The sequence below is a fragment of the Labeo rohita genome, chromosome 7, assembly GCF_022985175.1.
Source record: "Labeo rohita strain BAU-BD-2019 chromosome 7, IGBB_LRoh.1.0, whole genome shotgun sequence".
Lineage (NCBI taxonomy): Eukaryota > Metazoa > Chordata > Actinopteri > Cypriniformes > Cyprinidae > Labeo > Labeo rohita.
The window spans coordinates 7,994,476-8,010,449 of record NC_066875.1 but is presented as its reverse complement, the minus strand read 5'-3'; the positions used below and the strand labels follow the sequence as shown (position 1 = coordinate 8,010,449).

Here is a 15,974-nt window from a genome sequence, read left to right as displayed (position 1 = left end):
AACCTCAGTTGAATTAAGTTGGCCTAATGTTGTCTTCCCATTAAATGAATTTAACAGCTGAATTACTGAATTAACAGCATATTAACCAAATTTCAAGTACAAGATGCAGTTATACTGGTATTTAAATTAAATATATATATAAAAAAAAAAAAATATATATATATATATATATATATATGATTATAAAGTTTATTTGCAAAAACAGATAACTGTTTTTTACATTTATCAAAAATCATGTTTTTTATTATGTTATCACTTAAAAAAAAAAAATATATATATATATATATATATATAAATTGTTTATATTATATATTTTATTTTATATATATATATATATATATATATATATATATATATATATAATTGTTTTTTTTTTTTTTTTCATTGGGAATACAAAAGAAAAGGCTTCTTTTTTCCATACAGTAAAAGTAGATGGTGACCAGTAGCTGTCAGGACTTACATTTCAGTTTGTTCCTCAAATAAAGCTATCGTATGACTTTTCAGGATTTGGAATATATCACACTAGTCATATGAACTACTTTTATGTTGTTTTAATGTCCTTTTAGGAGGTTGACAGTCCCAGTCCCTATCCATTTTCACTGTATGGAAAAGAGACGTTGATAGAATTTCCATTTGTGGATGAACTATCCAAATGATGAAGCACTAAGTGAAAATACTATCCTGCCACTCCAGTGACGATATTTCTGTTCTCACATCTGTTAGTTGTACTGCTTGGTGTTTTTATAAGTGAGGCAGCGTTAGCGTGACTGTGAGGCTAATGGTTCTTGCTCTGGCTGGGTTTGGCAGGCATTCGGCAGCTCCAGCTCATGGTCCTGAAGATCGCTCTGCTTCTGGGTGTGGAGTTTCACGTTAATGTGGAGTTCGTCAAGCTGGTGGAGCCTCCAGAGGACCAGGAGAATGAGGGTGAGACTGAGCACCCCAGATCCAGACTAGACGTTCTCACGACTTGCAGTCAGTCGAAAGTTTGGATACACCTATCCAGTGTTTATTATTGCTCCTTCTAGAATAGTAAACATTTACATTTACATTTGGCAGACACTTTTTTATTTAAAAGAAACTTACATTGCATTCAAAGTACATGTTTTACATTTATATCAGTTCTTGCTTACCTGGGAACTGAACCAATGACCCTGGTGTTGCTAGTGTCATGCTCTGTAGTTTTTGGCTACTGAAAAACTAGAAGATAACACAAAACTATAAAAACAACACAGATGGTAATATGGGATTATGTAGCCAAACAAAGTGCTATTTTATACATTTACTTCTTCAAAAAAGCTACCCTTTGTTTGGATCAGGGTTTTTTAAACTTTAATCCTTTTGTGAGGGTCCCCCTTTGTAAAAGTTATGTATCTATACAATTAAAAATATTATAAATATGTGTATTATTATATTCTCTGGAAAACATAAAAAAATAATGAAAAATAATATACAAATATTTTGTTTTGTTTTATTTATTTTTTTTTGTTTGCTTGTTTTAAGATTTTATGTTTTTATTCTATTGTAATTTTAAGATTTTATGTTAAGATTTTATTTTGCTTTATTTATTTAAATTTTATTTTATTTTAGGATTTTATGTTAAGATTTTATTTTTTCTATTGTAAGATTTCACTTTAAGATTTTATGTTATTTATTTTGTTTTTTTTATTTTGCTTTATTTCATTTTGTTTTGTTATATTTTATTTTAAGATTTTATGTTAAGATTTTATTTTGCTTTATTTCATTTTATTTTACTTTAAGATTTTATTAATGATTTATTTTTTATTTTTAAGATTTTATGTTAAGATTTTATTTTGCTTTATTTCATTTAATTCTATTTTAAGATTTAACTTTATTCTATTGCATTTTATTTTATTTTAAGATTTTATTTTATTTTATTTTTTTTTATTTTAAGATTTTATGTTAAGATTTTATTTTGCTTTATTTAATTTTATTTTATTTTAAAATTTTATTTTATTTTATCCATTATGGAAGAGTTTTGGGAGAGTTCACACATGTGCTAGACATTTTTGACTGCTGTTCTTTCATTATATGATTATACAACTTATCCAGGCCTACATTTAGTCAAGTGCGTCCTTTTCACTGGTATTATAAATGCTCTGTCCATTTTCCTTTCTTACCATGTTTATACCCAGAATGCTCATATATCCCACTACTTTGATTTAGTTAACTTTATATCCCATAGTTTTATTAGACACCACATATGCTTAAGTACTGAAATGTTCAGTTGTACTCATCTTGATGAATCTGGGTTCTTTTGATTTTGCTGTCTCTGTATTACATTTTCTTTGGAGCTGTTTAAGGTTTTCTGGGCTGGTCTGTCATTACCAGGAAAATGAACGGACGGAGTGCTTCCTGCCCCACTATAATAGCTGTTTCCATGACAACCAAACAACACCTGCAGAGCTGTTAATGCAATTTTAATGCCAGTGGAAAAGTGTTCAGATCCAGTTCACTCTCGCCTCCTGTATCCAAGTGTCATTTTATGACTGCATTGCATGCAAAGCGTTCACCTGTTACACACCGTTCCGCTCTGCTATCTCATTTTACAAGATTTTTAGAGATCAGAGAAATGCGGAAACTGATTAGTTGATCTTGATAATTAGAAACACAACTCATAGGTCCAAGGAGCATATTACCATATGTAGCCACTTTGGTCTTCTATGGTAGAACAACATTGCGTAAGCTTCTCCCCTAGACTTCTACACCATTAGCAATCTATCTTTCTCCCTTCAACAGCAATGACAGCAGGCTGATAAAAGCAAAAGAGCTTTCTAAATTAAGAATGTGTTCTTGCTGTGACCCTGTACTATGGCCTTGAATTGATACTCATGATCCTGGATATAGTTCAGTTGGATCTCAAGTTCTCAACTTGTGTGTGTGGTTTATTTTGCTTTTAAGTTGTACTCTTAATGTTTGACATTGATGGTTGGCTTTTATTAATAATAGTTAAGACATGCTGTGACTGTGTGTTTCTGGAATGCATAGTGCGCTTGGCAAGATTGCATAATGCATACATAAGGAACATTACCTAATCTTGTTGAAATATGTAGCTGTTCGAAAAATATGTTTTCGTTTTGCAGATTATTTTCATTTAAAACAACCTGCGGTTCACTTGCAGCATGAACAGTTTGTCAGAAGTGAACCTGGGTGAAGTGTCTTGAAATATTTTCATATTTGTATTTATTGTCCTATCGCTCCACCCAGCTCCTGTCCTCCCCGGAGGAAAAAATATTCCTTGGGAGAATTAATGCGTTCCCAGTTTTGTGTCAACTCTTAGATGCTTCTTCTGAAATTCCTTAGGACAAATTAAAATAGAAACAACAAAATCAACTGTTGCCATTGAGTGAGAATATAGAGCTACACTACCAGTCAAAAGTTTTTGCACACTAAGATTTTTAATGCTTTTTAAAGAAGTCTCTTCTTGCTTACCAAGCCTGCATTTATTTGATCCAAAGTACAGCAAAAATAGTAAAATTGTGAAATATTTTTACAATTTAAAATAACTGTTTTCTATTTGAATATATTTTTAAAATGTAATTTTTTCCTGTGATCAAAGCTAAATTTTCAGCATCATTACTCCAGTCTTCAGTGTCACATGATCCTTAAGAAATCATTCTAATATCCTGATTTGCTGTTCAAGAAACAATGTTTTATTATTATTTAAATGTTTTATTATTTAAAACAGTTAAGTACATTTTGTTCAGGATTCTTTGATGAATAGAAATATCAAAAAGTCATTTATAATGATACAAAAGATTTCTATTTCATCACAGAAACCTGAAAAAATTCTACTCAGCTGTTTTCAACATAATATAAATGTTTTTGTGCAGCAAATCATAATGTTAGAATGATTTCTGAAGGATCATGTGACAATGATAATGCTAAAATTCAGTTTTGAAATCACAGGAATAAATTACATTTTAAAATATATTTAAATAGAAAACAGCTATTTTAAATTGTTAAAATATTTCAAAGTTTAACACTTTTTGCTGCACATATAAATGCGGGCTTGGTGAGCAGAAAAGACTTCTTTAAAAAAAAAAAAAAAAATTCTTTTTGACTGGTAGTATATAAAATGAATGTGGATAACAGCTCAGATAAATGTGTTTTTGGAGTTTAAGACATTGTTAAGATCTCTTCTTAAACTCATAGAGAAAACTCAAGAGAAAACACATAGATTACTAAGGTTGTTTTCTTAGTCGAATCATCTGAAAAGCATGTCTATTTTTCATTTCTCCTAACAAATGAGTCAATGCCTGGCCTGCAGTAAGAGTACAGAGCTGTGAAATGTAGTGGTAGCAGCTCAAATAATTAAGTCCATTGAGAGTTTGATGAGTAATGTTTAAGTTGATATTTAAAACTCATACTCATACAGAATTTGACTTCTTGCCAAATCTAAGCACAGTTTGAAACACTGTTGAGATATCTTCTGAAACTCAACAAGAAAAACAAGCAGGATATTAGTTGAGTTGTTTCCTCAGTAGAAACATCTGAAAGCATGAAGTCTGTTTTTTTTTTTATTCCTCCTAACAAATTAGTCAATTGTTGACATGCAGTTAAATTATACACTACCAGTTTTTGAATGGTAAGATTTTTAATGCTTTTTAAAGAAGTCTCTTCTGCTCATCAAGCCTGCATTTATTTGATCCAAAATACAGCAAAAACAGTAAAATTTTGAATATTTTTTACTATTTAAAATAACTGTTTTATTTCAGCATTTATCTGAGCTCTCTCTATATATAGCTCTCTCTCGCTCTACAAAAAGCGATGAAAGATTTCTGTTTCAGATAAATGCTGTTCTTTTGAACTTTCTAGTTATCAAAGAAACCTGAAAAAATTATACTCAGCTGTTTTCAACATAATAATAATAATAATAATAATAATAATAATAATAATAATAATAAATGTTTTTTGAGCAGCAAATCAGAGTATTGGAATGAAGGTTTCTGAAGGATCATCTGACTGGAGTAATGATGATAAAAATTCAGCGTTGACATGACAGGAATAAATTGCCTTTTAAAATATATTCAAATAGAAAACAGTTATTTTAAATAGTAAAAATATTTAAAAATTTTACTTTGGTTTAAATAAATGCAGGCTTGGTGAGCAGAAGAGATTTCATTAAAAAACATTAAAAATCAAAAACCTTTGACTGGTAGTGTATAAAATGAATGTGGATCACAGCTCAAATAATTGTGTTTTTGGAGTTTAAGAGATTATTAAAATCTCGTATTATACTCAAAAGAAAACACATAGTTTACTAAAGTTGTTTTCTTAGTCGAATCATCTGAAAATCATATCTTTTTTTATTTCTCCTAACAAATGAGTCAGTGCCTGGCCTGCAGTAGGAGTCTAGAGCTGTGAAATTAAAGCGGTACCAGCTAGTAGGTAGTGTAGATCTATTCAACAAATGTGAAAAGTAGCTCAGATAATACTTGATGTGAAATGTGTGAGTTCATATTAAAGATTTAGACTTTGGATGCTTTTTGACATCTTGCCCAATATGAGCACAGGTTGAGACAACCTTGAGATCTCTTCTGAAACTTAAGCGTTAACACATGTGGATTACTAAAGTCAATCTGAGTAAAAGCATCTGAAAAGCATCTGAAAATCTCGCTGATTTCTAGGAAATATTAAAGAGATCACAGCTGCGATTTGTCATTTTTCAGACTGAATGAATGCATTTGTTTCTGCAGGGCCGGGCTGGAGGGCAGAGATCCGGCCTGCGGATCATCCTGTGGCTGACTTTGACTTTGACGTGGTGGTGGGAGCTGACGGGAGACGGAACTCTTTAGAAGGTATGAGCTCAGATAACTGTAGATGATGCAATTGCTTCTCAATTGCTGTTAAAAAAGTTCTCATGAGAAAAATAATGTACAATTTGTATGCCGTGCTGAATTACATATATTATGCAGACTAAAATAAACACACATGCTGCGCTCTGTTTGCACAGTAACTAAGAGGCTATAATAATCTTTGCTCTATGATTACAAACTGTTCTGGCAGTAACTAAAATTATACCTACCTAAAATATGATAGCATGAAAATACCATGTCATATGGTCTTTCGAATACATGTAATAGCACACCAGTCAACAGGTCACAAAATCTGAAGTATCGTTCACGTCTAGAACACAAACGGTGCAGGATAGGTTATGTGCCAACGTTAGAAGATGAGCAAAATTTGAGCAAAATATGAGCAAAATAGCATATAGCATATTGTTTCTTCATCAAAACAGATTTGGAAAAATTCAGCTTTACATCACTTGCTCACCAATGGATCCTCTGCAGTGAGTGGGTGCCGTCAGAATGAGAGTTCAAACAGCTGATACAAACATCACAGTAATCCAAAAGTAATCCACAACACTCCAGTCCATTATTAAAGGGGTCATCGGATGCCCATTTTCCACTGCAAAAATCATCCCATTCTGAGGGATTGTTCCTTTAAATGCAAATGAGCTCTGCTTGCTCCGCCCATTTCTTCTTTCTGCGGAGTGACGAGCTGGGCCCGATTGTTTGCTTTAGCCGCATTTAGCGTGTTTAGCCAGGTAAACTTGCTAACTAGCACGTTATTAGGAAAGATGATTGCAGAGGCTCATAAAAACACCCTTATACTCACTTCTGCTGTAGGTGAAGCTGGATCACAAATGATTTGCGCGAACATAGACGCATTTATGTAGATCGGGAGGCACATTCCCTTCACAAACAAACGTAATCAGATGTCAGATGGCTCAGATGTTGGGAGTAAATGACGACCACTATGTTCATTATTACATCCAGCCATACAACACCTCAATCGCTCAATCGGAGATATTCTAACTTATCTAACTTACATCCCTGCTCTGGCATTGAAACAATGGCGATTGGACTGTTACAGCTGATTTAGGGCGTTTGAGGTATGTCAATCAACTATAGTGGCAGCGGCCTGAGAATGTCTCGATTTGAAAAAGGGGATATTATTTTTACAGATTAATTAAAAACCACTGCATGGATTTTTTATTATTATAGGGTAGATTTGTACAAACCCTGCCAACACACATTAATGTTCAAATAACATGTAAAAGTGAACTTTGCATCCGATGACCCCTTTAACAGTGTTGGGGAAAGTGTTCTTTTAAAAGTAATGCATTACTTTTTATTTTTTTAATTTTTATTTATTTATTTATTTATTTTTTATAAAAAGTCCTCTTTTTGCCAAATATAAAAGCCCTTAAACACCAAAAGCCTCAGGCTGAAGGAAAAGTAAATTCACGTCTGGACAGTAGAATACAGAAAAAGAAAGTTTTCAACACTTTTCAGCAATTAAGAAAAGAACAAATATTATTTCTTGAGTCATTTTTGCTTATTATTATGGTTGAATTTGATCATCAGAGATAAGCAGCAAAGACACTGGTTAATAAAATGGGATTAAATACATAAAGGATATTTGTGTTATGTAATATATTTAATTATTGCAGGATTGCATCATATTCTGAGATGCATTTCAAAGTTTCTATTCATTTTGAGGAATACTGAATCTTTTTTATTTATGAGTTCGATGAAGTAATGCATGTTCACATTTATTCAGGAACTAAAGTACTCCAGATTTCTCTTTGCATTGGGACAGGAGAGCTTTCAATCAATAAATGGGAAAAAAGTAACTGAAAAAGTAACTCAGATATTTTCTTGTAAATGAAAAAGTAATGCTTTACTTTACTAGTTACTTGAAAAAAGTAATCTGATTGCGTGCCTCGCATTACTTGTAATGCATTAACCCCAACAATGATTATTAATGTCTTGTAAAGGAAAGAAAATGGATTACTTGTGGTCTATAGTGATATTTTTATCAGCTGTTTGGAATATTATTCTGACGGCACCCATTCACTGAAGAAGAGCCATTGGTAAAGTCATCCAAACTTTTAAATTCCAAACAAAATCTTGGATGGCCTGAGGGTGAGTAAATTTTTAGCAAGCTTACATTTTTGCGTGAACTATTCCTTTAAACAGCACTAATAAAACTTCTCCAGATATAATCCAAAACCTTTCATTGTTATGCGTTTTCTATCATTAAAACAACCTCAGCAACTCTTAACATTTGGCCAGTGCTCTTGGCTGAAGTCCCTAGAATGGATTGTTTCATCCGAGAAGGTTATTAAGCCATAAAATCAAGTTCTGCTGTGTAAAGCGATACTGCATGATGTCATCACCCGCCCACGGCTTACATATGAGATCAGCGAATCAACATGTGCTCTTGAGGAGCTCTCAGGGTTTCTGAACACTTCTGAGCTGATGATGTGTGTCCGTTGGATTCTGTTTTCTAGGTTCGTCATCTTTGTGCTTATCCCTAATCAGATGCTTTTTCCAAAAAAGGCCATTTGTGGGGCCTTCCAAACTATGAGATGTTAGCTCATTGCCCAATTATGAGTAACTTCAGGGAAAAAAAGAAACCCAGCTTGTTTTGGACATTAAGTGAGCTAGTTCAGGACGTCTAGGGAAAGTTAAATTTATCCCAATCTGAGGCAGAGGAGCGGTCAGACGAAAGCAGCTGAATTTGGACCGAGTAACGCAGATGACGAAGAGGAGAACTGATGTCTTAGTGAGTTAACAGCATGGCAGTAATGGAACAGTTCTGGCTCTTGATCAGATCTGTGTCTGTGCGTTAAGAGAAGCTCTGTATAGCCTCATACATTATTTTGTAGAATGAGAAAGCAGAGCCAATTCTCCATGACCCAAGTCAGCCCACTCAACGGCCTTTAAAAATGAACATCTTGTGCCATTTTTGTAAAATGTGCCAGGCTGGGATGAACTTATTTGGCAGTAGTGTTTAGTTCTAATACATAACGGCACTTTATGTTCCTTCTTTTCGTAGGCCTCTAACACACCTTAATCAGGCATGATGCAATAAAAAAAATCAATCAGAGTGTCTGACACACAAAAAAGGACAAACAGTCAGAACCAGAACATTTTGTTGATCTCTTGGGCTTTCATTTGTTGTGCAGATCAACAGTATCTTATAAAATCTCTCCATTTGAAAATGCAAAAGTGCTTTATAAACCACAGATGAATATGATAGGCATTTGCAGCCTGTGAGATATACTTCACAGACTCAGTATATTCATATTCAGTGATTAAAATGAGAGTTCACCCAAAAATGAAAATTGTCATCGTTTGCAAATTGTGTTAGTTATGTTACCAAACTCCAGCATCTATATTTTACCTGTCCACGTGCATTACAGAAAATAGTGTTTTGAAAAGCATTTTTAAAAATCTCAGTTGTCAATGACCAACTGCGAAATGCTGCTAATGTGTGGAAAGAGACAAAAAAATATAGAGAAAATGTTTTTAGAAATATTGTATTTGTAAGTCCCTTTGCTAGGCTTATAACCGTTTATTAAACACCAGTTATCAAGTCAAAATTAGTGTTATTTTTGTCTTGCTGATAAACTCTGTTCATATTTTGAATGAGACCTTTTTATATATTGTTTTCATTTTTTATTTTAGTTTTAGTAATTTTTTGTATTTTTGTCATTTTATTTTTATTATTATTATTGTGAACGTACAGAAGATTTTGTAATGTTTTTTAAAGAAGCCTCTTCTGCTCACCAAGCCTGCATTTATTTGGTCCAAAGTACCGCGAATAAAATATTTTTACTATTTAAAATAACTATTTTAAATATATTTAAAAATGTATTTTATTCCTGTGATTTCAAAGCTGAATTTGAAGCCCCCCCCCACTTTTTGAATTTCTCAGTTTGTGTAAATCCATGTGGGGTTCAGAGTATAATTTTTTATCCATGTTAATTTCACACTTTTAGTTTTCTGCTCTATTCTAGAACAAATATGTCGCTTTGTTTTATAATTACAGTGTATACGTTTTTTGTTATTTACCTCAAAAGAAAGGAAGTGAAAAGTGACAACATGCCCCGTATGTGGGGTACATTGTAACATGTGAGGGGCACATTGTAACATGACCATATGACAGCTTAAAATGTTATCTGATCGAATGAAAAAAATATACATGACAAACTAAAATGTTTTATCAATAAAATAAAATGAGTAACATTTTCTAATAACATAATGACGTTTTTTTAAAAATTAAAAATAATCTAATATTTGAGTTTCACAATGAACACATCGCAACCATGCGTGGGACGGCCGTGATCGCAAAACACAGCTATACAGTATAGTTCAAAACTATGTGCGCAAATACATGAAACACATTCAGACATTCAGAAAAACACTCCCCTCCCTCCAAACACAGCTCTCATAGAACACGAGCCAAAAGCTTTACATTTCTTGAAATAATCATTTCTCAACATTAAACTTTGATTGTGAGTCTTCATCCACCTGTTTCTTGTGGTTTCTATTTAAAATCTATCAAAGTAAATAGTGAAAATTACATGGCTAATGTCATAGCATAGTTTAATAATAGCGGGGCAGATTGTAACGCAGTGTTACAATGTTCCCCATCAGCGCGACTAGAATATAAAACTGGTTAGTGTCTTCTGCTGGCTTGCCAAGCATTAATAAACTATCTAAACAGCAATTAAAATAATAGCATATTTGTCTCATTTTAAATGAATTAAATGATTAATTACAATTAACCCTGTGTTTGTTTGTGCCCCGCACACACCAATGTCTATGTAGGTTTCAGTAGTCTTAGTTTGAGTTTATTTAGTTTTAGTTATTTTAGTACTTCAATTTAAACTAAATGTTATTTTATTTCAGTTAATGCATGTTTTATGTCAGGTAATGAAAATGCTTTTTATTGTTTTAGCTGTAGTTACAATAATAACCCTGGTCACATTAAGTCACATTTATTTACATAGTTTATAATACAATACAGATTGCTTCAACAGGAAAATAACAGTGTCAATGCTGTAAAATGCTGTATTTCAGCTTTAAGGCAGCTCTATAGAAGACAATAGTGCCATAATTCAGCTCAATTTAGTTCAATGTTGTTTAGGTTTAGTTTTTTTTTTTTTTATTGTAGGTTTTGACATAAACAGGGTTTTTACAAAACCAAAACATCCATGTAATCTGTACATTTAACAAGAAAAATAAACAAATAATATGAATATAAACATAAGTTATTACAAACAAAAAACAACAGAGTAAATATATCAAGAGTAAATATATCAATATAGAAACAGAAATCAGTATAGCCATAAAAAAAAAAAACAGTACAGTAAGGTAGCCTTTCAACCTTTCCACGCTAAATTCTGGATTCCCAAAGTTAAAAATTATGTTTCTTTCACCTCCAGATAAATGAGAAAAGGGTCCCATACCTTATAGAAACTGAAAGGTTTGTCCTTTAATGCGGTAGAAAAGGCTTCATAGGGAATTCGATTTTTAACTGTGTTTATCCACTAGGTTCAGTTTAATAAGTGTCGATATTGTAAAGTTTTTGTCAATAATAGTTGTCAATAATAATTGTCTTTGAAACCATAAAATATCTTCAGATGGACAGTATTCAGTGTGGAGTTTGCTGTTGGTTAAACTGAGCCTCTGTGAACCTAAAATAATAAGCTTGTAATACTGGTAGAGTGGCATGTTTGTGCTGCATTAGTGTACCTCTATAAACAAGAAGAAATAAACACAACGTTATTTTTAAATGTTTTTCCCGCTTCTTCTCTCTCTCTCTCCCTCAGGGTTCAGGAGGAAGGAATTCCGTGGCAAACTGGCCATCGCCATAACAGCAAACTTTATCAACAGAAACACCACCGCTGAGGCAAAGGTCGAGGAGATAAGTGGAGTTGCCTTCATCTTCAACCAGAAATTCTTTCAGGATCTCAAACAGGAAACCGGTGAGCAATATACGGTGCATTAGCCACTAAAATACCCCACATTAGTCCAGCCCTTTGGATAATAAAGAAATGCCTGCCAACCATCTCAACTATGTACTTTCACCTCTTCATTGTTTTCCATAAGTGTGTCAGCGTTATCTGCTGTTCAGTTATCATCCTCTACCTCAGACTTGTCACGTAAATGTTTATCCTTATAAGGGGATAAATGTTTATAAGGGGATTATGTGCTTCCTCCCTACAAAGACTTACGTATGCTTTGTATACCTGTCGTGACTCGTACGCCTTTGAAACTAAATTCTTTTAAAATCCTGTATTAAACTCACTCTGACCTCAAAAGATGCCTTTTGCCATATTACAGGCATGAAGATGTTACAAATGAGAGTCTCTGATACACATTCAAGTAATACCGCGATTTTGTCTCTTTCGCAGGGGTTGATTTAGAGAACATCGTCTACTACAAAGACAACACACACTACTTTGTCATGACAGCTAAGAAGCAAAGCCTGCTGGACAAGGGCGTCATCATTCATGTGAGTTAGGTGCTTTTCTCTATGACAAGTGTCGAGTGAACTCTTTATCTCGGCTTCCTGCTAGATGAGTCCACATGCTTATAAACACTCCTAAGGAGCAAATATTTATCAGGGGTAGAGACACACAGTCACAAACGCTCTCTGGTACTCTCAGTTCTTGGACCTCATCGCTGACGCACATTAGGGTTGTTGGTGCTGTCTGTGCAGGTCTGATTCACAAAGTGAGTCGAGTGCTAGAACTGAGTGTGCGGCTGACAGTGTTCACTGAAATCCTATTTTGGATTGTGGCCAGCTTTAGAAAATCGACAAATCTTTCCTCAAGCCCTTTTTTGCACTGTCTGGAGTTAGATTTATTTAGTGTCTGTTTTGCAAAGATTTGGATTTTTCTGGTTAAGGTGAAGTGTGGAATTTCTGCACCACTAGTGTCACCAGATAAAACTGAACACATATACACATACACTTACACTCGCCTTCAAACGTTTGAGATCAGTAAGATCTTCAGTGTTTTTTACAGAAGTCTCTTATGTTCATCGAAGTTCTATTTATTTGAGTAAAATACAAAAAAAGTAATATTGTGAAATATTATTGCAATTTAAAATAAGTTTTCTGTTTTAATATACTTTAAAATATATATATTTTTTCTGTAATGCAAAGCTGAATTTTCATCAGCCATTATTCCAGTCTTCAGTGTCACATGGTCCTTCAGAAATCATTCTGATATGCTGATTTATTGTCAATGTTGGAAACAGTTGTGCTGCTTAATATTTTTTTGGAAACTGTGCTACTTTTTCAGGATTCTTTGATAAATAAAAAGTTAAAAAGAACAGCATTTATTAAACATAGAAATCTTTTGGTAACAGTGTAAATCGTTATCAGTGTGACAAATATTTGCTGAAAAAATGTATTAATTCCTTTTAGAACAAAACATTTACTGACCCCAAACTTAAAACGGTAGTGTATATTTTTGGAAAAAAATTATATTTTAAATAGATGCTGTTTTTTTAACGTTTTATCCATCAGAGAATCCTGAAAAAAGTATTACAGGTTACAAAAATAAAAAGTAAAAATTAACAGCACAACTGTTCCTAAATTGTTTATAAATCAGCATATTATAATGATTTTTGAAGGATCATGTGACACTGAAGACTGGAGTAATGATGCTGAAAATTCAGCTTTGCATTACAGAAATAAATTACGTTTAAAAGTATATTAAAATAGAAAACCACTATTTTAAATTGCAATAATATTTAACAATATTACTGTGTTTTTTTCTGTATTTTTAATCATACAAATACAGCCTTGATGACCAGAAAAGACTTCTTTAAAAGCATTAAAAATCTTACTGATCCCAAACTTTTGAATGGCAGGTGAATGGTATATCAAATATTAGATATTATGTATATATTTATATGTTATATATATATATATATATATATATATATTACAACATGATAAATTTACTTGAGGAACAAAGTTGCATTTTAGGCTATATTAAGATTTTGTTTTCAGCTTTTACCATTTATGTTTAAGGTTGAATGGTAAACCAAGTTAAAGACATTTATTGATTTTGTTATTTGACATTTTTTTAATCTATGTAGCTTAAAATGCATGAACCAAGTTTTTTTTTAAATGTACAAGTTCATGTTATTTTTTTTTTTGGTGATTTTACCATAATACAATTAAATTAATCAAATTTAATTAGACATTTACAGCCTGAACTTGAATTAGTTATTTTACAACCTGAACCTTGTCATGTCAAAAAAGGTCTAATTATCTGATATTTTAAGACTCACTGATCTGACACACATAAATGTATTTTCATTTGCTACATGTTTCTGCATGTTGGTCACACTACATGACTTTATTTTATTTTTTTAAAACATTTATAATTAAAAAAAAATGCTTTACTGCTTAACTGTCAGTAATAATGATAAATTAATAAATAATATCCTTTCAATAAGGCTTAAATCTTGCATACTTTTTGATTTATGTTGAAAATAGATCCATGCAGAAATTGACCATCATGTCACTGACCCTTCTTAAAAAAAAAAGGCTTTTTTTTTTTTGAGTTTTTTGAATTTTTGACTGTAAAGTCTCCATTATTGTATTGAATAATAGCTTTTTATTCAGGCCCCAAATCACTCAGTCATTGCACAATACATAAAAGTCCTACATTAAGTTGAGTTTTTCCATAGAATGTGTTTTAGTAAAAAATGTCGTATTTCAGAAGCAAAAGGCATTGTGAATGGCATTTGTTGTTGTCACAGTGCATAATCTGTCAGCAGACATTCGTTTTTGACTTGCTTGCAGTCTTAGTTGAAGAATCAGCTCACAGTAAATTTGATATGGTAACAATTTTTTGTATTGTTTAGGATTATATCGACACTGAGGCACTGCTGAACAGTGAGAATGTGAATCAAGAGGCTTTGCTGGCATATGCACGAGAGGCAGCCGACTACGCCACCCACTACCAGCTGCCCACGCTGGACTATGCCATGAACCACTGCGATCAGCCTGATGTGGCCATGTTTGATTTCACATGCATGTACGCCTCAGAAAATGCTGCTCTTGTCCGAGAGAGGTTTGGTCATAGTGTACTGGTGGCACTAGTGGGAGACAGTCTTCTAGAGGTGAGGAGATATTACATTACTGTGTAGTTATACTTAAAAAATCATCATTCTTGTGTGTATTTATATTTATGATTATTGCGTTTGATTCTGATGACGTGTTTGTGGTTGTCTGTCTTACTGTAGCCCTTCTGGCCTATGGGGACCGGCTGTGCCCGCGGCTTCCTGGCAGCCTTTGACACAGCTTGGATGGTAAAAAGTTGGGCGCAGGGAAGAAATCCACTTGAGGTGCTGGCAGAGAGGTCAGTGAAGGTCAAATTTCACATGCGCAAACAGTTAATGCACACAGATAAATATTGAAACATATTTTCATCTATAATTAATGATTATTTGTTTATATTAAAATGATGAATGATTAAATAAATAAATGAAGGATCTCATAATTAATCTTCATTAATACTGTTTTTTTGTTTTATTTCAAAGATATTGAAAGTGTTAATAGGAATGTATAATAACATTAATTGTTTATGTACAGTATTGTTTTGTTGTTATTTTTCAAGGGAGAGTCTGTACCGATTGCTACCTCAGACAACACCTGAAAACATTGCCAAAAACTTTGATTTGTACACCATAGATCCAGGAACACGTTACCCCAACCTTAATTCAAACTGTGTGAGGCCACACCAGGTGAGATGACATTACTATCTGTGCATAATGTTTTATCTTTTTTATTTGATCAAAATACAGTTAAAACAGTAACCGTAACTGAACCGTACAAAGCTGAGGTCAAAAGTTTACATACACCTTGCAGAATCTGCAAAATGTTAATTAATTTACCAAAATAAGAGGGATCATACAAAATGCATGTTATTTTTTATTTAGTACTGACCTGAATACAATATTTCACTTAAAAGATAAAGATGTTTACGTATATTGTCCACAAGAGAAAATAATAGTTAAATTTATAAAAATTACCCTGTTCAAAAGTTTATGTACACTTGATTCTTAATACTGTGTTGTTACCTGAATGATCTACATCTTTGGTTTTTTTGTTTAGTGATAGTTGTTCAT

The 15,974-nt window shown here is 32.7% G+C and overlaps 1 protein-coding gene across 25 annotated transcripts in view; it reads left to right on the top strand.

Moving 5' to 3' along the window:
- The window catches only part of mical2a (microtubule associated monooxygenase, calponin and LIM domain containing 2a), a 75,624-nt gene that overhangs the window by 27,874 nt on the left and 31,776 nt on the right, over positions 1-15,974 (top strand). For all 25 annotated transcript variants that reach the window (XR_007828064.1, XR_007828069.1, XR_007828070.1 and 22 more), the window contains exons 4-10: positions 808-924; positions 5,718-5,819; positions 11,651-11,806; positions 12,236-12,336; positions 14,709-14,966; positions 15,090-15,205; positions 15,464-15,590. Coding sequence is in view for 20 of the 25 variants with exons in the window: in XM_051114594.1 (XP_050970551.1) it covers positions 808-924; positions 5,718-5,819; positions 11,651-11,806; positions 12,236-12,336; positions 14,709-14,966; positions 15,090-15,205; positions 15,464-15,590 (977 nt within the window). In the remaining 5 variants the exon portion in view is untranslated. The remainder of the gene's footprint in view (positions 1-807; positions 925-5,717; positions 5,820-11,650; positions 11,807-12,235; positions 12,337-14,708; positions 14,967-15,089; positions 15,206-15,463; positions 15,591-15,974) is intronic.